At 38.6% G+C, this 23,116-nt stretch overlaps 1 protein-coding gene across 1 annotated transcript in view; it reads right to left on the reverse strand.

Annotated features, from left to right (window-relative positions):
- Positions 1-244: 244 nt before the first annotated feature.
- Positions 245-23,116, reverse strand: part of LOC102202630 (protein FAM19A5-like) — a 33,702-nt gene continuing 10,830 nt past the window's right edge. Inside the window, exons 2-3 of the mRNA XM_005747652.1 lie at positions 12,157-12,306; positions 245-390 (exon numbers count right to left, since the gene is read on the reverse strand). Of these exons, the coding sequence (XP_005747709.1) occupies positions 245-390; positions 12,157-12,306 (296 nt within the window). The remainder of the gene's footprint in view (positions 391-12,156; positions 12,307-23,116) is intronic.

Genomic DNA, 23,116 nt, shown 5'->3' on the forward strand with positions numbered 1-23,116 from the left:
CCTGAAGTAGGGTGTACAGCTTTCTTCATTCTTACAATTTAAGTTCCCATGTTTGGAGCTTACTTAAACTCTGTGATTCACAGTTTTGTAAAAATAGGATGACTCCTTGAACAATACAACAGGTTTTGCTTCTATACTTTCTGTTACTACATGCAGCTTAAGTGGTGAAATCAATTTCCAGTATGTTTTGCAAATATGTTCAAATCACCATTTTTTCAGTGGTAAGTGTGTTTGTATTTGTCAGCTAAGCTTGTTTTCTCACCGTGGTGGTTTTCACTCTGCCTCCTGGTTGAGTACAGGTCCAGCCTGACTGATTGACCAGGAGATTACAGCCTTCATCCTCTAAGCACGGAGTCATCTCACACCACTGTCGACTCGTGATGATACGAACTGAGGAGGACGACAAGAGGAAGAAGAGGTAAGTATGCTTGAGCTTCAATTTTAAGTTTTTACGTTATTTGTGTTTTTTCATCAGCATCTTATGGCTGAACAACCCCCCCCATCTCCTTTATCATAAATGATGATCTTATTCTTGTTGATGTTCCTCCTTTTACTCCTAGACTGTTAATAATGAAGAAATAGGTGCAGATACACAACTGTATTTGAAAATTCTACATAATCTGTAATCTATATTCTGCAATGGCACTCCGAGTTTGCAGTGTTTGCATAGAGTGTAAATAATTGTTGAACATACCAAGCTACTCATGCACAGTCTTTACAGAACATTGACAATTTTATTAAGATACACATACAAAATATAACAAGAAATACCAAGGGCTTTATGGTAAACATTGGTGAAATAACCCTTTAAAACAATGTTGCAGCAGATGTAGAGTAACAAGGGTTCTGTGATAGTTAACCTCTGTCCAGCATTTTCAGTCAGATGTGTGTGTGACTCTGGATCATGTCGAAAGAAGACCATCAAACATCTGTTATTAACAGCTGTATGTGTTTTCAATTAAACACTATAAGTGGACAACACAAAATAATTTAATGTTTCTCATTATGCAAAGGAAATGTGAGGAAAAGGTGTCAAGGGTAAAAATAAATAAAGATGAACATTAGTCAGACATTTACATGCACTCATCATGTGCATAAATATCATGGTAATTTGGGCCTTACCAGATGATCAGAATGAAAGGCAAAAGCAGTCACTCTACACTCTACAGCTAATGACATGTGAAAAAGTTTTCAAAGAAACTGGAGTCCAGTTTAAAACTTAGCTCATAATTCAACAGCTCGTAAAACCATCTTTAGCAGCAATAACTCAAAGTAGCCATTTTCTTTACAATGTCATCATTGAGTGATAGAGGGATTTTGGTCCACTCCTCTTTACAAAATTGTTTCAGTTCATTGAGGTTTGCGTCATCTGTTTAAATGCAACAATATTTCAGTTGGGTTGAGGTCTGCACATCGCCTGGGCCATTTGAACACTTTGGTTCTTTTTTTTTTGTAGACATTCTTTTCTAGATTTTATTGTGAGGGTTATTTTTTTTCTCTCTTGGGCATACAACAACAACAACAACAACAACAACAACAACAACAACAACAATAAAAATCTCCTTCAAAAACATAACAAAGAACATAAGAGGTTTAACCTAAAAATCCCCCCAATCACAATCTTATTAAATATCCTAAAGGTCTTAAAGGATGTGCTGCTAATACTATTACAGTAGATCTTTAAGAGGTCTTGCAGAGTGCATATCTGGACAAGTGAAAGCAGCTGTGGGAGCATGAGGGTTACTTACCAGGCAAGTGGGTTTAATGTTGTGGCCAATAAATGCAACATAAAGGTAATCTAATGCAGTGTGCATAATTAATGTAGCATGACATAGCATGAACAAAGCTTATGACATGCCATATAATATATTCTAATATATTATGTAAAATAGAATGACCTGAGTTATCAGCACTATGTGGAAAACACACACACACACACACACACACGCACACACACACACACACACACACACACACACACACACACACACACACACACACACACACACCACTTCACTTGCAGGGATATTCCTGCTGTTTGAAGTGATTCTTTACTGACCCAGTCTTTCAGTTCTTGCTCTCATTCCTGGCACTAAATTACACACACTCTGAGCCATGTCTGGGGAAACACAAAGAAAATGAAAGACTGTAGAGGCCTGTAATACATAACCTGGTAATCAGTTCGCCCATTGGAGCAGTGGTGTGATTGTGATAGCCTGTGAGCCCCCAATTATCAAACCAATTTCCTACTGAACAACAGTAGCATTGCTCAGCCATTCTTACATCCCCTCACACCTCTATCCAGATGGAGAGATCCTTCAGGAGGAGGAAACAGTTCAGCTTCAGCAGCTCATTTTTATTGAAAATCCTATTATTAGAATTTAGGTTTAGGACACAATATAAAATTACAAAGATTAGTATGGTTTTAATTTAAAATATAAATCTCTATAAAGATTTCTGGCCTTTGTTGGAAATGGAGTATATTTTCTTGTTCCTGGTATCATTAATAGGAATAAATGAAAAATCATTTGTTGTCATATTGAGTGTATACTAGCAATATCATCTGTAGTGTGTAGGATGACTTCGCCTTCTTCTTGATTTCTAAAGTTAAGGATAAATTGGTGGAAGCGGAAGGAAAAATATTGCACAGAGTTCATTGAGGAGTTGAGATGGGCTCTGAGTGGTTACCACGATCGTGGCTCAAGAGTTGGGAGTTCGCCTTGTAATTGGAAGGTTGCTGGTTCAAGCCTCGGCTTGGACAGTCTCGGTAGTTGTGTCCTTGGGCAAGGCACTTCACCCGTTGCCTACTGGTGGTGGTCAGAGGGCCCGGTGGCGCCAGTGTCCGGCAGCCTCGCCTCTGTCAGTGCGCCCCAGGGTGGCTGTGGCTACAATGTACTTGCCATCACCAGTGTGTGAATGTGTGTGTGAATGGGTGGATGACTGGATGTGTAAAGCACTTTGGGGTCCTTTGGGACTAGTAAAGCGCTATATAAATACAGGCCATTTACCAAATGACTGGGAAAGTACCCCTGAAGTGCTGAGGGAAACACGGTATTTGATGTATCCTCTGGAAAAAGGAACAAAGACAAGCAGACTTGGTAGTGGTATGACCAAACAAAGGAAAGGATCTGAAGGAAGAGGAAAAAGCAAAGAAAAAGTCGATTAGCCAAAGAGATGAAAAAAGTAGACAAGAGTACTGGGAGTTTAGGCGTATGGGAAACAGAGAGGTAGCAAAGACAAAGGAAAAGGCTTATATTGAGTTGTATGTGATGTTGAGGAGTAAAGGACTTGTGCAGAAGCTGGAAAAGATGTGCAGAAGATTAGGGTGATTAACGATGTGGCTATTGAGATGAGCAGTGAGAAGACTGTGTTAAAAAGATGGAAGGAGTACCTTGAGGAGCTGATGAATGAAGAAAATCAAAAGAGGATGGATGGAGGACAGTTTCATGGTCCATAGCTCCATGAATTTGGAAAAAATAAGTGTGAGCTCAGTTGTGCTCCTGACTTAATGCAGCATCTTTGGATTTTGACTCTTACTCTTGAAAAAACCTTTTTTGGTCTCAGGATCATGGGCAGAGACCAAGCTGTCAGCACTAGCATCTGTCTTTGACATGAAATTTGGGTCAGTTCGACATCAAAGTTGACCTCTTCACAAGTTTAACGTCCAAGATGAAATTGTACGTGAAGATTTCCACAACTAGACTTACAGAAAGTGATCAACACAAAATTTGAACATAATAGGAATGCTTCACTTAGAGGTTTGCTTTTTGTAAGTTCAGTAATTTGATAATAATCAGACACTGTATTAGAGCCTAGTTATTTAAATCTAAAACATGAATTGCTTTCTAAATATCTGCTTACTATTATTATGTCTGCCTTGTTTTAAAAAAGGGGGTTTCAAAACTTTAGATTCTTAGATCAAAAAAATGATTGAATTTCTTACTAAATTTTTGTTTAAATTAGTAGTTTTTATTTCCTCATGTATACCACATTCCCCTGAAAGTCTCTTAATGTCTGACCAATAACAACACAGGATGGATGAATGCATTTCAAGGTGAATTACGTTGCAGAGTGTAGAAAACAGGAAAGAGACTTTGAATCAATAGTGTGAAATGGAGAATCAGTGGATTAATAGCATGTATCGGTAAGTACCCGAACACCTGTGAGCGCTGCATCACTACTCTGACAAATTAATGACTGCAATGCAGATCCATCCACCACCGCCAAGCACAGTTCATTTATCCAGAAAGCGAGGAGGCCATTTTGTAATGACTTCATTCATCAAAGAGGGTGACCTGAAGGAGGGTTGCTCCTTTGTCTCTAGAGAATGAGACAATCCTACAGGAAAGAACACGTTAGGACTGAAGTGCAAATGAGGCAAACAAAAAATCTGTGCTAAACTTTAAAGTGGACACAGACACCTGTTTTACATGTTCTTTTTTCCCCCGGTTGTAAATACACTTTGAATTCCAGCTAAATGTTTCTCGCTTATTCTTCTCTACAATCTCCTCCGTCATCAGGTCTGATGCCGGTGCTGTCAGTGAATGTTTGTTTGTTAGACTCAGATGTTAAAACATCTGAGTCTAGGACTTGTTTTACAGTCTCTGAATACTCTGGCTTTTTGACCTTTGGGTTTGTCTCCACCTGATGAGAAAGAAAAAGGTTTCTTTCACTCATCTGTTTGGACTCAGAGCCGCGGTGGTTAGCACTGTTCTCCCCGTGTTTTCGTGGGTTCTCTCTGGGTACTCTACCTAGGTAATAAGCACATCAAACCAATAGGTGTGAGTGTGAATGGCTGTCTGTCGTTAGTCGTTGCGTTAGTCCTGCAACCAATTAGCGATCTGTCCAGGGTGTACCCGACTCTCGCCCTGTGGTAGCTGGGATAAGTGGAAGAAAATGGGTGGAAGGGCTCAGAACACACAGTCTTTTTTAGTCATTACCAGGAGTAAGTGGTATTCTCAAAACTGTAACAGTTTTTATTTTATTTTACTACTTAAATCATGGAAGAACAGCAGAGGAATAAAAAAAAAAACGTGTTGACTGTTTACTTTTTATTCATTTCTGTGAGCATGAAATCCTTATAAAATTAAACACACAGAGTTTTAATCAAACTTATCCAGAGTTTAAATTTCAATTTTTCCATTCTCATAGACTTTGTCTATCTATAAATAGTTTATATAAGTCTGTGTGGATGTTGATCTTTTCCCTGAAACAGTGTGAGCTTTGGCTCAACTATCTAAAATCAACCCGAGTGGTTCCTGAGCAGAGCTATGAAGGGACGGATAAAAACAGACTGTGGTATGATTTTGCCCCCTGTGCTCTGCTGGTGTAAGTCAGCAGCAGAAAACAATAAAAATTAAAGGCAAATGTTGCTTGAGATACAAGCTTGAGTTTTCATCCTCTCCTTTGCCGTTTCTGTTTGTTTTCACCAACCTTCTAAAATAAAGCTCACTCACATCAAAAGTTGCATCTTGGGTCCTATTCTCCTACTCCACACGTCTGCCATGCCTGAACTATTTATTTCGGCTAACAGAAAGGATAATGAAATGTTAATCGAGTTGCTTGTACTGTGCTGCAGGTTAAAATAGGAATTTGTTTTTCTATGTTACTCACATCGACAGTACACTGAGAAAGGGTTTTTTTTTTGGTTTGTTTTGTTTTTTAATTTGCTAGAAATTAAAAAATCTGTGCTAAACTTTTACGTGGACACAGACACCAGTTTTAATAGGATACTGTGGTGGTGAAAGGTATGTCATCACCTGAGTCTCTGCTCTGGAGCAGGTTTTCTTGAAGTATTCCACTATTCACTACAGGGATGCTATTAGCAGGTGATGGGCAGTGTCTGGTGTTAAAAAACATAGTGCTCAGAGGTTGTTTTGTGTGAACACTGTAAAGAATCTTTGTTTGTGGTCTCAAAGATGTCATGCTTTTTCATTTTTAACTTGTAGTTCTATTCCTGTTAACCAGTAAATAATGAGATAAATATCTAAATTTTAAATAAAGTTGATTTTTAAATAAAGTTTTTTTTCCCTCAAGAACTGCAGATATTTTTTTAACCTAAGATTACAAGAGAAAATACAAACTTGCATAAATATCAAATTAGATTCATGCAAAGGTTAAAGAGATGCTGAGATACTACTGAGTGTGCTTTGAGTACTTTAGCAAAGTTATTCTAAAGGTCATTTACAGTAATTTAGAAGTAATACTTGTACTATCTAGTTTAAATTGCGCTATATACCAATGAGTGTCTGTCGATGATGATGATAAACTACCGAAAGCATCATCCCAAAGCAGGAGAGAGTTTTTCAAACCAGCTCTGATAACAGACACACATTTTAACTCTGTTACGGCCCTAGCAGGGCCTCCTCCTGAAGGTGCCTGTGTGGGCGTGTACCACTACCTCTTCTGCCTGAGGTGCCACCCTTTCCCTTTTGTGCAGCTGACTCTCGTCAGTAATCAAGGAGATTTAAGCCCAGGGAAAGGTGAGCTCTGGGCCAGAGTGCCAGTAGTGTGTTTTCAGCTAGTGAGCTGTGTTTTGGTGGTTTTCAGCTAGTGAGCTGCTCTCTTTCTTTTTGGCTTACGTTTTACTTTATTGACCAACGCCTGAGTTTTGTTTGTTTTTCTTAAATGGTGATAGCGGCTTGTCCGTCTCTTTTAGTTGAGCTACTTTAATAAAACTCTTTAATTTAACCCTTTTGCCTCCTTGACTCCTTTTTCTGACCTGGACACTTTTTGTTACTTCCCCCTCACTGCCTAGACCCCTCAGGGGAACGTAACAAACTCATTCATCTTGAAAAGCACAAACGTAAAGCTGTTTGGATCCAAAACTGTACATACAGCACCGGGAACAACAGCAGTAACGGAATTTTACAAGAACAGCTACACAAATTGTTTTTATCAGTGGCTCCGTCAGTAAACTTATTAACTACAACGTATCTTCCAGCATCTAAGAAAATGTATTATTTGTGTGAATTTTAAATGTTCCAGCATGAAAGTATTTTTGATTTCCTTTTATTTATTCATTGTTAGCTTAGCAAATAGAAATGGCTGCGATGTCATCTCCATGTAATCTGATGCAAATGGTCTCATTTAAGATAATAAAAAAGCCTAGCGGTTGGGCTGCAGTCATTGGGTTTAACAATGATTAAAATTTAGGGGAAAAAAACTATGGTAACACAACTTAGCAAGCTTATGCTTATTAGAGTGCATCCATTATAATCATATTATAACAATTTTTTAAGCTATTTAAATTTACTCCCCAGTTTAGTTGCTATCACTGAAGCGACCCATTAGTCTTTGCTAGCTGAGAGACAGATTAAATTAAAGTGCCACAGGTGTATAATGAGGGCCTTATACTGTAAAATAATGAAAAAATTGTATATACAGAACAGTGTTAAAAAAACAATAATAAAATAACAATGAACATAAAAATTAGACCATAACTAAGTAAAATGGAAAGTATTGAAGTGTCTGCCAGGATTTCGTTGCATAACTAGAGTCAACACATCACTGTTGTTCTTTCCATCAAATTGCAGTTTACAGTCAGACTCAAATAGTTTTGAATTTAATAAAGCATATCGGCCATATCAGCTTTTAGGGCAATAGAGTTTATTCTAATAGAAGACAAAGTTGGAGCACTAACACTAAAAAATAATTCAAATATACATACAGATGCAAAAAAGCTAAAAATGTTATGAAATTAATGCTTCACATTTATTCCTACTTAGCAACAACATTTAAGTCACTGGCAGCTGAAATTAATAAAATTATTTATCTGCTAGGAAATCTAGCTGAACCTTATATAATAGCTCTGGTAGAAAAGTCCTTCAAAGAGCTGCATTTTACTTTCCTACTTGGAGAACATTTCATATTTCAGAGCCTGTAGTTTTTCACATTTACTTGAAAAGAGCAGTTGAAACTTGACATGTCTGTACTTTCGCCACCTGCCTGTTGCAAAGCTTTAAGCTGATTGTTGTGGCACATGGCTGAACTCTCTGAGCCTGGTCCTGCCTGAGGTTTTTTCCTGTTAAAAGGGAGTTTTTCCTTTCCAGTTACCAAAGTGCTTGCTCATAGGGATTGTTTGATTGTTGGGGTTTCTCTGTATTATTGTAGGGCCATAACTGTTGTTATGTTTGGGTGCTATATTTAAAAAAATAAAATCGAATTAAACTTGCACTGTCCTACTTGTCACTAACAGGGACTGGATCAACCTGATGTCACTTTTCAAACCCAGAAACTGTTCATGTTGACATTCATCTGGACATGAATGTCAGGAAATTTTGCTGTTTCAAGGAAAATCTGAATTAGAGTGATTGAAGTCCTTTCCATCTAAAGCATTTCTTCTGAAGGCCAAACAGAAGGAGATTGAAAAAGTTCACAAACTCTGCAAAACAGCTGTTCACAAAATCACCAGTAGAGCCTCAAAGTCCTTGTGGACAAGACCCTGCAAATTTTGTCATTGTTTTCGATGGCAAAAACATAAAGAGAAAGATGTCATGTTTGCGGTGTGACAGGGAGGATGTAGGACCCAAATGCAGGACTGACAGACAACGAAGGAACTAGAACACAGGGGGGGGACCATAAACTCAGAAACAGCAAGGAACACGGAGGAAAAAACACAGCATTGTGAGGGTACAACGCAACAAAGAGCAAGGAAAACACAGGGCTTAAATACACAAGGGAGTAACGTAGGAATGGGCAACAGGAGGGAAACACAGCTGGGACTAATTAGACATGATGAGACAAGGGGAAGCAAAACTAGATACACTGACATGAGACAAGTAACCGGCAAAGTAAAACGGGAAGTATAACACAGAGACGTGGACTTGACACAGAGACAGAAGCTACGTTCAGACTGCTTTTCTGATCAAATCCGATTTTTTTGTCTGCTTGTTCACACTACAAATAAAATGCGACAGCAAACGCGCTCTAGTGTGAACGCTCAAAGCGGCCCGCATGCGCAAAACAAGACGTCACACACAACGCGCTCTGCTTAGACCCAGAGCAAACAGTATTGTTTGACTGATGGCCGTTAATATAAAGACTTGTTTCGGGATTTTACGTTTCCCAATTTTTGCTTTAAGTTATTTTGTTATTTACATAATAATGTAGATAACCTAATAATGATCCTTATTGCTGTTTTAGAGGAGCGGTGCTTCAAAGGATAGCTGCAGATGTCTGTCAGAATCTGCAGATTATACAGTACAAATAAAATGTTAACGTTTCTCCAACGTTGTCTTCCCAATAGTTTCACTGACATCTACACTGGATGGCCAGGAAGCGTTCGCCAATTCTTCTCAGGCGCTTCTCCGGCACTGATAATTGGCGTCTGTCTTGTGTCAGTGACGTAAAAGACGGATTTAATGTGACATGACTGTTCAAACAGCAGTCGCTTTCTAAAACATCAGATATGTATCGGATTCCGTACCACATACGAAAGTGACCCAGATCGGATTTGAAAATATCAGATTTGTGCCGTTCACACCGTCATACCATGATCGGATATGGGTCGCATAGGGTCAAAAAAATCTGATTTGATGCGCTTTCGCCTGCAGTGTGAACGTAGCCAGAGAGACATGACTGACCGGGGAGACAGAGGGAACATGGAGGCAAGAAATGAAATGTGGAGCAAAGGGAGGACACAGAGACCGTAACTAGAAGCTAAAAAACACAACAAATTTAATATGAACAGAAAACCATCTACTGAACTCAAAACCATGAATAACAATAATCAAGGAATACAAATTAAAACGGATACTAAACACTGGGTCACAGACCCAGTGCCGTGACAAAAGAGGAGACAGCTACTGATGAAATGCAAAGAAACTTTGGGCTTTATCCATCTAGGCAGTGACTTTCTGAACTTCACATTCAAGAAGACAATTGGAAGACTGAGAGAAAGCTTCACTTATGTTTTCTCATAAAATAGAAGTACTGGACTGATCTGTTGTCTTAGAACAGGGGTGTCGAACTAAAGGCCTTGGTCAACACACCTGAATCAAATGATTAGTTCATTAGCAGGCCTCTGGAGAACTTCAAGACATGGTGAGGAGGTAAATTAGCCATTTGAATCAGCTGTGTTGGATCAAAGACACAAAACCTGCAGGACATCGGCCCTCGAGGCCTGGAGTTCGATACCTGTGTCTTAGAAGATTGTGCAGTCTGTGAAACCACAATGTCTTAGGGTACCTTTTTTTTGTATATTCCTAGAAAAACAATTATTCACAGTATGTTATATTACTTTAGTAAATATCTATTGGAGACCTATTCCAACAAATTAGAAATTAAATGATGCCCTGTATCTGAAGTTCTTAAGCTAGTAAATACTGTCAAACAAGTCCTTTTTATGTTGACAAACTACCAGTTGTAGTCAATCGTGATGACTAAAGAGAATTTAATAGGCATCGTCAAATTAAAAATCATTGTGGAATCTTCAACACCACTTATTAAAAGACTTAACTGAATGCATATATACAGATTTTAAACGTGAATGTATACTTTTGACCCTGTATAGATTAGAGAAAATCCAAAATAAACCCAAACATGAGCAATACAAATTTAAAGTAAATAAAGATGCGTGCTGTAAGATCATTCCATCCTGGAAAAATACAGTTCAAAGAAATAAAAGTCTCAAATAACTATAATGAGTTTATGTAAACTTCTGACCACAACTGTACTTTTATTATCTAGTATTCTATTAGACAGATGCAGCCAGCCATAGCAAACAGATTTACCATAGCATGCTCTAAAAATAAATTATACAAATACAATAAAAAACAAAACAAACAAAAAACAGGAAATGACAAAAGCAAATGCTCAAACAAACATAAACAAATGTAAACATAATAAAAAGTATAGAAAAGTCAAATCAAAGATTATAGATAAGCAAATAAAAGTAAGATCACCAATACTGTCAGAGCTTTGCTATAAAAGCACGCTCATTTTGTCATCCAGCTAACCGTTCATATGTTATAGCTGTAAGGTGTAGAAATTTGTATCCAAACACAGAAACGTGTTATTCCCATGAGTTAAGTTATATCCTAGAAAGCGGATTCTGTTCATCTGGATGTGGCGTGCTCAGTGGGAGACATATTTCATCACTCATCCAAGTGCCTTCAGCAAGCAGTACTTTTGTATAACGCACTGTTATGTAATGTTACTTCTACACAAGAAACCAGTTTTTTTTTAAGTTCATTTGTAACAGCTAAAAAGTTGTCAAATTAAACCAGGCCAACGTTTCTGTTTGTTTTACTGTTTGCTATTCAGCCTCAAAGCTTTTTTTTTTTGGATTCATTTGTATTATGACCAAAACAAATGCCACTGACTAATATGAGGTCGGTTTCACGATCATTGACATATGTGTAACCATTGATCAATAGCAATGAGTCTCTGTGGCTTTCAAACTCCAAAGCTTGATTGAGCAAAGAGTTATGGAAGCCATTTATGTGAAAAGGTAACATCCATCTTGGACCAGAGGCCGAGGCCTTATGGTTCAGCAAGGAGAGCATGTTCAGAGTCTGCTGGCAGACGAAGAAAAGGCTGTCTTCCTGCCAGAGCTCTGTTCCCACAATCTGAAAAATGCATATGTTACCCAGTTCCAGTGATACGGAGTTAGTTGATTGGAGTAGGTAAAAACCTCTCTCCCCTGTCTGAACAAAAGTGTCTACACAGATGGACACATTTGTGTACACAAATTACACTTAATGGTACATCTTTTACTTACTTACAATGCTATGATTGGACCCATTCCCCAACTCTCTGTGAATGGTTCTCATTGCCATTGATCACTGGGCTTATAAATTTGCATATTCATAATCACAAAACTGACCTCACAGCGCATTGTTAGTCATGGAGCAAGTTTTGGTCATCATGTAACTGTGCTGATTGGGGAAACCTGCAGTCAGCTGAGACTGAAGAAGACACTAAAAACGCTGAGTCCAGATGAACATAACCAACTTTTTGGGATTTCCTTAGTTCATTTGTGGTAGCCAAAAAGGTGTTAAATGAAACCTGGCATTTTCTACCTCTTTTTACAGTTTGATATTCAAAATGTAAACTTTTTTTCCTGATTCACTTATTTAACATAATATATTTTTATATATTATTCATCGTATTCACCAGTCAGCAGCAGTCGTCTGAGGACAGTGAGGATCTTACCATCCACACAGGCTGGTCTGGCTCTCGTCGTACCAGCAATCCGTCCCTTCTTGCAGGCGCAGCGAGCTGTCTGCCGTGCGATGGTCCTCCTGGGCTGGCTGCTGTCACGGTCCAGAGTCACAATCTCACAGGTCCCTGCTACCAGCTGGCCTGAGGGAAGCGAGCAGGAAAATCCCATAAACTTCATCGGTCAATTTAACTTTGATGACAATGTTTTACATTCTGTTTATTTTAACGATAATTGTACATCTTTAACACTTTATTTTCACTGAATACACTCAGCTTCCAGCTTAAAGTTTCAAAGCTAAGAACATCTCTAAACTTGTTTCCTGAACATGACAGTGACTTCAGGGTACTTAAATGATCTGCACAGTCACAAGCTCAGTCACAAGCTCTAAGTCCAAGAAAGCATCTTTGGGATATGCTGGAATAGAAGATTTGGCTGTACAGTTGATGAATGTGAACCTTGCTGCATCTATGCCGCAAAGAATTAAGGTAGTTCTGAAGGTAAAAGGAGTCCCATCTGGTACGAGCAAGTGTACCTAAAGAAAGTTACCGGTGGCTGTATAATAATCAGGCCCCATCTTATCTTAATGACCTTGTAGTACCATATCACCCTATTAGAGCACTTCGCTCTCGCTCTGCAGGCCTACTTGTTGTTCCTAGAGTATTTAAAAGTAGAATGGGAGCCAGAGCCTTCAATTTTCAGGCCCCTCTTCTATGGAACCAGCTTCCAGTTTGGATTCGGGAGACAGACACTATCTCTACTTTTAAGATTAGGCTTAAAACTTTCCTTTTTGCTAAAGCATATAGTTAGGGCTGGACCAGGTGAACCTGAATCCGCCTTTAGTTATGCTGCAATAGATGTAGGCTGCCGGGGGATTCCCATGATGCACTGAGTTTTTCCTTTCCAGTCACCTTTCTCACTCACTATGTATTAACAGACCTCTCTGCATTGAATCATATCTGTTATTAACCTCTGTCTCTCTTCCACAGCATGTCTTTATCCTGTCTTCCTTCTCTCACCCCAACCGGTCGCAGCAGATGGCCGCCCCTCCCTGAGCCTGGTTCTGCTGGAGGGAGTTTTTCCTTCCCACTGTTGCCAAAGTGCTTGCTCATAGGGGGTCATATGATTGTTGGGTTTTTCTCTGTATCTATGAAGCGCCTTGAGCCGACTTTTGTTGTGATTTGGCGCTATATAAATAAAATTGAATTGAATTGAATAATCATATCATGTCATGATTTTCATGTGAGAAATGAGCTTTCAAGCTCCTACTTTAACATGAAGGCTTTGAAAAACATTTGTAGGGACCCATACAATTTGCCCATACAACCCCTCACCCCTTCACCTATGCAGATGTATAATTAATCCTCAGAAACAAAATTAAAGTGCCTTTATTACAATAACACATTCTGTCAATTTGTTATTTAAATAAATATTTCTCATGAAAAGGAAAAAATAGAGAGCAGTGGAATCGAATCACAGTAGAAGATTAAAGCCTTGGGATTTGAAGAGGTTGGGTGTATGTGGTTTCTGTGGTGACTGCAGCAGTCCCCCCTGCATGCTGATGAACTGTCATCAATAGGGCTATGGATAGACCATCGCCTCTCCAGAGAGGTCCTGACTCACAACAGCCAGGAGCTCAGAAAAGAGAAAACAAGAGGCTCCGTTCAGAGAGGGGTCAGCAGGGTCACAATATGAAAAACAGCAACGACAACAGAAAAGCAGCAGTGCCCACAGCAACAGCCACAAAAACAAGGGGAAAAGTTCATTAAAGATGAGGCATTTTCAAAAGGTTCAGCAGCATTACTCCCTGGGCAGCTGGTCATTTTTGTCAACAGGCATGTCTGGAAAACACCTTTATGGACACAAATTTTTCCAAAAGAACAAAAGAGAAAAACAGAGAAGGAGATGTTTGTTCTGCCCTATGAGGTTTTTAACAGCTGGGCATAGAATGGGAGGTCAGATATCCACGGCACCTTTGAGGGACCTCCTGAAACGTAATAATTAATTCTTGTATGCTATCTGTAATATGTTCTTCTTCATTTATACCTTTTCTTTATGGTTCTTTTGTGATCTATTTATTTATTTAATTTATACACTCATTATATTTGTCATGGGCAGAATGGTGGCACAGTAGTTAGCACTGTTGCTTCACAGAATGTTCTTGAGTTTGATTCTAACATCTGGCGAGGGCCTTTGTGTGAATCACAGAAAAAGTTTCTGGCACAACTTCACCTACTTCCAAGGTGCATGGAGAGGATGAAACAATTCACAATGCAGGAACTCCAGCAACGCTTAAGGGAAGAGGAACAACTTTATTATGTGACCAACGCTTTTCGGCTTGTGGCCTTCATCAGGGTCATAGTAAAACATTGTAGAAGTTTGCTTAAATAAAAGACAGGGAACAGAAAAAAAAATTCAAAATAACCAATCACATCTTCATAGATAGATAAGATAATGTATAACAGGTTGGTATTTGGTTAAGTCACACCCAAGTAAACATACTGGACTAGATCATTAATGATGAAGATGGGGGGAGGGACATAATCCCCAGCTGTCTCAAAATAACACTTGTGAAATACATAAAAAGAATTATATGAATATACAAAAAAAACCCAAAAACATAAAATGGTTACAAATGACAGCATTTCATAAAAAAATAAGGAGGTTGGTGCAGCAGTTAAGAAACAAGAGGAAGTCATAACATGAAAACACATTTGTGGAAAGGTCCTCATTTATGTCTCTACAATGTAAAATCTCTCAAATGTAGACTTAAAACGAGATGTCTAGAATGCTACACCTTCTTTTGCTGATAAAATAAATATAAATAAATAAATAAACATTACCCATGCGAGAATATTGTAACTGGGAAAAAATAATAATAAAAACATTAAAAATATAAAAAGGTTTAAGTTCACAAAAACTCATTGATAGAAAAATCCTCATTCACACCACTAGGGTGCAGACTTTTAAAACGGAATATCCAAAATGCTTCTCTTTTTTTCCGGATAGAATTAGTATTACCACCTCTTTGGTTTAGTTTAACTGCTTCAATGCCAAGAAAAAATAAAGGTGAACTTGGATGTTTATCATTGAAGCGTCTTGCAACAGGGTTGGTTAGATCATTCCTCTTGATCGAACTTCTGTGTTCATTAATTCAATCTTTTAGAGGGCAGGATGTTTCTCTTATATATATTTTAATGCATGGGCACTGTATCATGTAGATTACATTTTTAGTTCAGCATGTGATAAAGCCCTTTATTGCAATGGTTTTGTTACTTAGGGTCTTTGAATGATTTTACATTTTTGGTGTATTGACAATTAATGCATGACCCACACTTGAAATTACCTTGTACGTTATGGCTTATTAGGATTTTATCTGAAGTATTAGGGTCCTGGCAAGCTCTATCTTTAATATTCCTTCCTCTCCTATAGGTTATCATTGGTGGTTCCTTATACAGGGAGTGCAGAATTATTAGGCAAATGAGTATTTTGTCCACATCATCCTCTTCATGCATGTTGTCTTACTCCAAGCTGTATAGGCTCGAAAGCCTACTACCAATTAAGCATATTAGGTGATGTGCATCTCTGTAATGAGAAGGGGTGTGGTCTAATGACATCAACACCCTATATCAGGTGTGCATAATTATTAGGCAACGTCCTTTCCTTTGGCAAAATGGGTCAAAAGAAGGACTTGACAGGCTCAGAAAAGTCAAAAATAGTGAGATATCTTGCAGAGGGATGCAGCAGTCTCAAAATTGCAAAGCTTCTGAAGCGTGATCATCCAACAATCAAGCGTTTCATTCAAAATAGTCAACAGGGTCGCAAGAAGCGTGTGGAAAAACCAAGGCGCAAAATAACTGCCCATGAACTGAGAAAAGTCAAGCGTGCAGCTGCCAAGATGCCACTTGCCACCAGTTTGGCCATATTTCAGAGCTGCAACATCACTGGAGTGCCCAAAAGCACAAGCTGTGCAATACTCAGAGACATGGCCAAGGTAAGAAAGGCTGAAAGACGACCACCACTGAACAAGACACACAAGCTGAAACGTCAAGACTGGGCCAAGAAATATCTCAAGACTGATTTTTCTAAGGTTTTATGGACTGATGAAATGAGAGTGAGTCTTGATGGGCCAGATGGATGGGCCCGTGGCTGGATTGGTAAAGGGCAGAGAGCTCCAGTCCGACTCAGATGCCAGCAAGGTGGAGGTGGAGTACTGGTTTGGGCTGGTATCATCAAAGATGAGCTTGTGGGGCCTTTTCGGGTTGAGGATGGAGTCAAGCTCAACTCCCAGTCCTACTGCCAGTTTCTGGAAGACACCTTCTTCAAGCAGTGGTACAGGAAGAAGTCTGCATCCTTCAAGAAAAACATGATTTTCATGCAGGACAATGCTCCATCACACGCGTCCAAGTACTCCACAGCATGGCTGGCAAGAAAGGGTATAAAAGAAGAAAAACTAATGACATGGCCACCTTGTTCACCTGATCTGAACCCCATTGAGAACCTGTGGTCCATCATCAAATGTGAGATTTACAAGGAGGGAAAACAGTACACCTCTCTGAACAGTGTCTGGGAGGCTGTGGTTGCTGCTGCACGCAATGTTGATGGTGAACAGATCAAAACACTGACAGAATCCATGGATGGCAGGCTTTTGAGTGTCCTTGCAAAGAAAGGTGGCTATATTGGTCGCTGATTTGTTTTTGTTTTGTTTTTGAATGTCAGAAATGTATATTTGTGAATGTGGAGATGTTATATTGGTTTCACTGGTAAAAATAAATAATTGAAATGGGTATATATATTTTTTTGTTAAGTTGCCTAATAATTATGCACAGTAATAGTCACCTGCACACACAGATATCCCCCTAAAATAGCTAAAACTAAAAACAAACTAAAAACTACTTCCAAAAACATTCAGCTTTGATATTAATGAGTTTTTTGGGTTCATTGAGAACATGGTTGTTGTTGTTCAATAATAAAATTATTCCTCAAAAATACAACTTGCCTAATAATTCTGCACTCCCTGTAGGTACCTAATAGGTTTGGGTCATTTTGAAGTATATGCCAGTGTTTTAAAATTATTTCTTTAATGGTTCTGGTTTTTGGTGTAAAAGTTGTGCAAAAGACAAGGTTAGATTTAAGTTTTGGAGATTTCTTAGTTGCTAAATAGAAATCCCTGCTTACTGAATTCACCTTCTCTTCTGCAGATCTTAACCACTCCTCTTTGTATTTTCTTTCTTTAAATTTGTTCAACATTGTTCTTTGCTCTCATTATATTCATCTGTAATTTCACAGATACGTTTGAGTCTAATCAATTGGCCTGAAGTAATGTATTCCGATCAGTGGGTTTAGAATAGAGACAGGTGGATAGAGATTTGTCTTTTTTTGTTACTTTTATGTCCACAAAGTTAATTTCTTCAGTACTGTAATTGAGGATGAAATGTAAGCCTGCAAAATGTCCATTAAGGAATTCTACGAACTGTAGAAATATAGAGACTGGTCCTTTCTGAGCGGTGAACTTTGCATGTTCTCCCTGTGTTTGCCTGGGTTCTCTCTGGGTACTCTGGCTTCTTCCCAACTAACCCCACTAACAGGCAGTTAGTGGGGTTTGGTTAATTGGTCATTCTAAATTGCCCATAGGTTTGAATGTGAGTAAAATGGTTGTTTGTCTGTCTCTCTGTGTTAGCCCTGCATCAGGTTGACGACCTATCGGGGATAGGCTCAAACCCTCCCCAAGGACCCTGATAAGGATAAGTGGAAGAGAATAGATGGATGGATTACAATCATCACATATACCCATTTTATCAAAAAGAAACACAAACATATTTTGGAAAATAACAAGTACTAATTGTTTATTTAGTTACATGAAGTGCTTTCAAATGTCTGTTCCTGTTTCTGTTGTCTTTGATCATTCATATAGTTGTTATCAGTGTTGAGTAAGTTACTTTAAATTAGTAACTTAGTTACATTACTAGTTACTTCTATCAAAAGTAACTCAGTTACTTCAAGTTACTCGTTACTTTCAAAGTTACTAGGGAAAGTAACTTTGGTTTTACTCAGAATTCTCTTGTTAATGTGTTTCTTCCATCACTTTGCCAGTCTTCTAGCTTGCTTACTTGCCACAGTGCACTGTGCCACCTACCAATAGAAAAAAAAAGTGCATATTTCCACGAGAGAAATCCCACGCCTGGACCGTCATTGACTGCTGCCATGATTCTAGCCTACGTCACAGCGTCATGTGCGCTTTTTACATCCAACACAAAAACTGCAGTCGTGGTGCTTTTGATTGTAGTCAGAACTCGGAAATTCTGCCTTCCGAATAGGAAGATGTAGGCAACACCAGACTGCAGATGAGCTGCATACAGAGCTGGACTGGGACTATAATCGTTCCAGGTTGACTAGAGACCGGCCCGCCATTATAGGAAAAATCATAAAGCCTTTGAATGAAAATAAACACTGTTGTGACAGTGATGTTCCCTGTTTTGATGGTATATATGTAACAATCTATCAATCGTTTGTTGTAAGATTCAGATAATTAGTTTTTAAAAGTAAGACATTTTAAATGAGAATAAGAAAGAAAAGTATTTTTTTGTGCCCTCCTTTCCCTGTTAATGCCCTACTTGGCCCCCTGGCAAAAGCTTTGCTAGACCTGCCCCTGCACAGTTACCAGCTGTCAGCTACGTAAAAAAAGATCCTGGTGTTATTTGTCTCTCAGAAACAGTTCATAACTTCCCTTCAACTCATTCATGTCAGCTAAAAGATAAACCTGTTTATAATATAAACCAGATAAACCACTCAGACCAGCGGCCGCCTCGGGTCTCTCCTCCTGCCTCTCCTTTCCCTCATCCACCTGCCATTCTCCACCACTTGCTAATGTTACTGAATCTGTGGAAGCTCCGCGATAGCCACCACACGAAGTAACGAATAACGAGCCTATCTAAATCCCAGTAACGACTAACGCGTTCCTGATTTTTGCATAATAACTAGTTACCGTGCTCGTTACCACAATAATAACGTAGTTACTGTAACGCGTTACTTAATAACGCGTTAGTCCCTACACTGGTTGTTATGGAGATAATATTCAGTTGCACATGTCATTTTGTATATTTAAATTTACATGATCTGTCCTTTAGATCTGATTAACTTGATGGCAGCCAATTATCATGCATTAAATATGCAAAAAACAAAAAGGGCTTTTTTTGTGTGTGTACCTAATAATTTCCTCTGAATGGTGACTGAGAATCTTAGATCCATCTCAGCCACCTGGAATTAGTGTTCCTTCTGATCAGATGTTCAGTTGTTATAAACATGTTGGTTGTTTTGTACCATCCAGTTTCTATCATCTGCTGAAGAGTGTCCATTTTACAGCTTTCACAGTTCAGTTGTTATAAATGACTATTCCTTTGCCCCACCAAATCCCTGGATCACCTAAAAATGACCCCGCATGCCCCTGCAAGCCTTCTCACAAGGCTTCTTTACACTGGCCTTCTATAAATTTTAGGGATCAGTTTAAGATTTTGGTGATCACTTTTCTGTAAGCGGTCTATGCAGTTTTAATACTATTTTTCATTGAGTTTAAATAATTTGAGAACAGCTTCACAGCCTCTCTCAGAGGCCACTCTGTCCTTCAGCTGCTTTTGTATTCATTCTGTCATTCTGTGGTTGGGGCTGTTTGAAATACTGGCTGCTGGGGTGAAAAGCCTGTCAGACTGAAACATGGCAGAGTGTCAGAAGTGCTTGGGAGCTCAGAGGTTCTGAAGCAGCATGCAGTGTTTGCTGTCAGCAACGGCTCGATGAAACATGAATAAAGGCACAGTGCTGTTGTTTCTATCAGCTCGGAGTCATTGCTGCTGTCCGTCACGGAAGTAATCACTCAGGAGGATTAATGTCTTTGTGACAAGGCATACTTTCTCCTCTTCAAAACACACAGGATCCTTTAAGTGCAGGAAAATGGCATTATCGAACCAATAGATGAAAACATCAAATGAACAACAAAAAGTGTCAGTATGCAAACAAATTACCCCCCTAGTGTAGAGAAGGCTTGCTGTATTACTTCAACTTTGTTAGATAAAAAAAACTACAACATGATTTCTCCTAAAGTCTTTTAATGGCAGGAGCTCACCCCTCAGTTTACATAAGTCACAAGTCCACTTGTTTCTGTTTTTTTTTTTGGGGGTTTTTTATTCCAAATGTATGGTTCATTACCAGAGTGCAAACTCAGAGTGTCACACTCAAGAGTGAGTCACCACATACAATAATACTGACATTAAGAGTGAAGCCGAGGGCTTGCACTTAAAACACAACAGTATATACTAATAAAACAGGAAATTCGAAAAAAAAAAAAACCACACCGTGTGTCTCTAATACAAGCCTGTCTTTAAATGAAGTTGTGACTTTCTGTACATGAGGTTCATACGGGGCTGGTTATTATTTGAGGACAGACACTAATCAAAAGATGCAATGCTAAAACTGAGCTCTGTGCTGATGAAACACATACAAAGAAAACAGTTTCATAAAAGTGAGTCTAACAGTAACATGATCTTTCCTAACACTAACACTGCACACAACTTTGTGCTGAGACTACACTTTTGATGAAGTTCAGGTGTGCACACAGGTGTACACACAAGTGTTCACACAGGTGTGCACACAGGTGCTCACACACACACTATATTGGGCTGCTGTTGCCTCTAAAAATATCTTGCATTATTAGTACTCTGTGCTGCTCAGTAACATTGTCATTGTTATTTATGCTGGTCGTTGCCGTGGTTTCTCTGCTGTTTTTTTTCCCTCAACAGGTGTTGAGAAAAAAAAAGTTTCTCTGTGTTTTTCCTCTTCTCCTCTATTTTTCTCTCACTGTTTTTCTCTTAACTTTCTCCCCCAACTTCACTTTCTTTCATTTATTTCCTTTTCTGTTTCCTGGGTTGTAATAATCCAAAACAAAAACTCCTAATAAAGTTCTAATAAAATATGACCATCAAGTGGACCATTGTAGTCAATGCCACTATGCTCCACTTGTGAAAGTAAATCTGTTTGGCGTTTTTTGGCCTTCAGACAACAATTCTGATTACTACACTGGTGGACAGGTCAGGGGGGGAAATGAAGTTCATAATTACATATGACAGCCTGCATTAATAGCACTCCAGCTATCTCTCTGGTGTGACCTCCCGCTTCTGTTAACCTCAAGGCAGCATGGAAACTGATCACTGCCTGAGAGTTACCATGATAGTAGTTAGGACACTTCTCCCTCTTTCTCCTCTCTGTATAAAATCAGGTCTGTAAGATTTGTCAAATCACTGATTTACTTTCCGGTTCCAAAAGGCCAAAGTTAATCTTGGGGAGATGACATTTCTCCATCGCTTTGTTTGCTCTCATACCAACAAATGACACTAATACAGTTAGAAAGTAAGAAAAACTGCTGTCTCTCCGGACTTTCTTTCTGACCTCAGGAATTTTTTCCATCAACCTAATTCAGTATGTTTTCTTGGTCTCAGGGATTTCTCTGGTTTTTGAATTTGATATTTTAATTTTGATATTATTCCAGTCATGTTAAACTTCAGGTCTGATTTTTAAAAAATCCTGCTCATTTAATTATCATTGCAATCATTAGTTTTAGTTGAATTTTGATTGTGAATTGTGATTTTGAATTTAAGTTCCTGTTTGTTAATTTCTCCACTGGAAAAACTCTGTTCAAGTTTTACTTTAAAAGTGGACAAGAAAAATAACCTTTTTGTCAAGACATTTCACTGTAAGAGGCACAGTTGTAGCTGAACTTAACAGAACTAAAGCTGACATTCAGCATCATCCTTTGTTTTACAGCAGTACACGTTCTGTGCAGAATACCTGCCAGTGGGTCCTTCCTCTGATCTCTGCTGTTTCTCTCTGCAGTGAAACACTTGTATGATTTTTACTCCACTGTTTGGCCAAACGAATCGCTTTAAACTCGGCTGTAGCAGAAAAGCTCAGATTACAGGAAAATAATAACAGTTACAGGACATTGTTTTTTCCACTTGTATTGCTGTTTCCTTACCAGTGGGAGCTGACACACAATCTATTCATGGAGATGACAAAAGATAAACTGACACCCAGTGGATATGACCTTTTATTATCTATTGTCTTTTTTTCAATTTCCCTGCAAATTGAATTGTTTACCGTAAGAGGGAAGAAAGAAGAATAATGATGAGGGTGAAACTGATTTTGACGTGATAAAGCAGCTGTCTGCTGGCCCTCTGATGACAGTTAATGAGTCTATTATTGTGCACCAGGAAACAAATTCAGAATCCAGCAACGGGTGAGATGGAAGTCTCTAAAGCAGCTTGTTCTCAGACGGCAAACTAGCAAACTATCAAAGAAGTCAGAGGTTGTGTTTAACATGACGTAGAGCAACTTTTGGAGAGGAAGTATTAAAACAAATCTACAGAGACACCAAACTGTTAACTATTTGTTTGTTTGTTTTTTACTTCTTTTTCCTGCCTCCTGTCCTTCTTTGTCTGTATCTTCCCCTTTCTTCAGTGTAATGCGTGGTTAGCATTACTGTGGAAATTTACAATTACTTTCATTGTGGGTATTTTGTATGTTTTTTTTTATTTCCTGGATTTATGATTGCTTTCACTGCCCATATTAGTTTCACCAGTGTTCTATCACTCAATGACCTCTCTGTGTATTTATTGTGGCCTTTACTGTAGATTGTATGTTTGATGATTGATATTTGCCACTGTGGCATCAAATATCCATTAAGCTAATCCATCCACACAAGCTAATAAAGATTTCTAACAAAATGCATTCATAAACTGTGCAGAACAATGCACAGACACAGAAATCTGCTTATGTGTTCAAGGTAACAGAAGGAATGTCTGTTATTATTGTTATTATTTCCAATTTTAATTAATGACACATTTAATTGATACCTTTGTTGCATCTATTAGGTTGACCATGTAAGTATATTATTAAAGTGCAATGTTA

Source organism: Pundamilia nyererei, unplaced genomic scaffold (assembly GCF_000239375.1).
Source record: "Pundamilia nyererei isolate P.nyererei 1_Seehausen unplaced genomic scaffold, PunNye1.0 scaffold00201, whole genome shotgun sequence".
NCBI classification, from domain to species: domain Eukaryota; kingdom Metazoa; phylum Chordata; class Actinopteri; order Cichliformes; family Cichlidae; genus Pundamilia; species Pundamilia nyererei.